This window comes from Carlito syrichta, unplaced genomic scaffold (assembly GCF_000164805.1).
Source record: "Carlito syrichta isolate Samal-C Ts95f unplaced genomic scaffold, Tarsius_syrichta-2.0.1 Scaffold130825, whole genome shotgun sequence".
NCBI lineage: Eukaryota > Metazoa > Chordata > Mammalia > Primates > Tarsiidae > Carlito > Carlito syrichta.
In genome coordinates this window covers 47,722-48,682 of record NW_007074921.1, presented here as the reverse complement: position 1 = coordinate 48,682, position 961 = coordinate 47,722, and the positions used below count along the sequence as shown (strand labels likewise).

Genomic DNA, 961 nt, shown 5'->3' with positions numbered 1-961 from the left:
AAAAAAAAAAAAGTGGTCAGTAGAAACTCAGGCAGCCTCCCTCTCCTTCCGCTGTGAGCTGCCGTGTTGGGGTGCCCCAGGCTCTACTGAGCTCTGCCTGTCCCTCTCACCATCTCTGGGGCTCAGATGCACCTGGAAGGCAGTGAGACCAGAATCTGGAGGTTTGCAGGGGCTGCTCCCTGCGTTCTTCTGGCTGCGAGGGAAAGGTGAGGAGAGATTGCCCTTGTTTGCCGTCCCTGGAAACTGCCTCCAGGGCTGGGCACCTGGGGAATGTGTCCATCAGTTTGGGGACTGGTCCTACCCCAGTTCCTGGTGTAAAAGGCCAGTGGACCCTCTCTTTGGCCTGCCTCCTTGGAGGTGAGGACCAGACCCCTCGCTCTTCCCCAACAGGTGCTGGGGGGCCCTCCTTGGCTAGGGAGGCCACTTCCAAAGCGAGGGCACCCCAGGGAGATGCCAGCAGCCAGGATGTCCATGCAGAGCATCCACCCCCTGAAACCTGAGGCCCCACACCTGCCATCTGGGATCCCAGAGTCCCCAAGCTGCCAGCGGCGCCACACGCTCCCGGCCAGCGAGTTTCGCTGCCTCACCCCAGAGGATGCCATCAGCGTGTTTGAGATTGAGCGTGAAGGTGAGCAGCCCGCATAGTGTCTGGGAGGACACTCCACTCTGGTCTAGTTGTCCTGTGGGAAGGAGACCCTGAGTCTCCTGCTCTTGGAGGCTGAGTCCCAAAGTAACAGACCATGTGTGGGCTCAAATAGGGGGATGGCGGCCAGGGACAGTGTGCCTCATGCCTGTAATCTCAGCACTCCGGGAGGCTGAGGTGTGGGAAGACGACTTGAGGTCAAGAGTTTGAGACCTGGGCAACACAGCAACGTGTCTTCAAAAATAAAAAATAAAAAATTAGGCTGGGCTCGGTGGCTCAGCCTGTAATCCCAGCACTTTGGGAAGCTGAGGTGAGTGG

General features: G+C 58.5%; 1 protein-coding gene across 1 annotated transcript in view; it reads left to right on the top strand.

Moving 5' to 3' along the window:
* The window catches only part of AANAT (aralkylamine N-acetyltransferase), a 3,561-nt gene that overhangs the window by 1,309 nt on the left and 1,291 nt on the right, over positions 1 to 961 (top strand). Inside the window, exon 2 of the mRNA XM_008049236.1 lies at positions 391 to 628. Coding sequence (XP_008047427.1) covers positions 451 to 628 — 178 coding nt within the window. The 5' untranslated portion in view covers positions 391 to 450. The remainder of the gene's footprint in view (positions 1 to 390; positions 629 to 961) is intronic.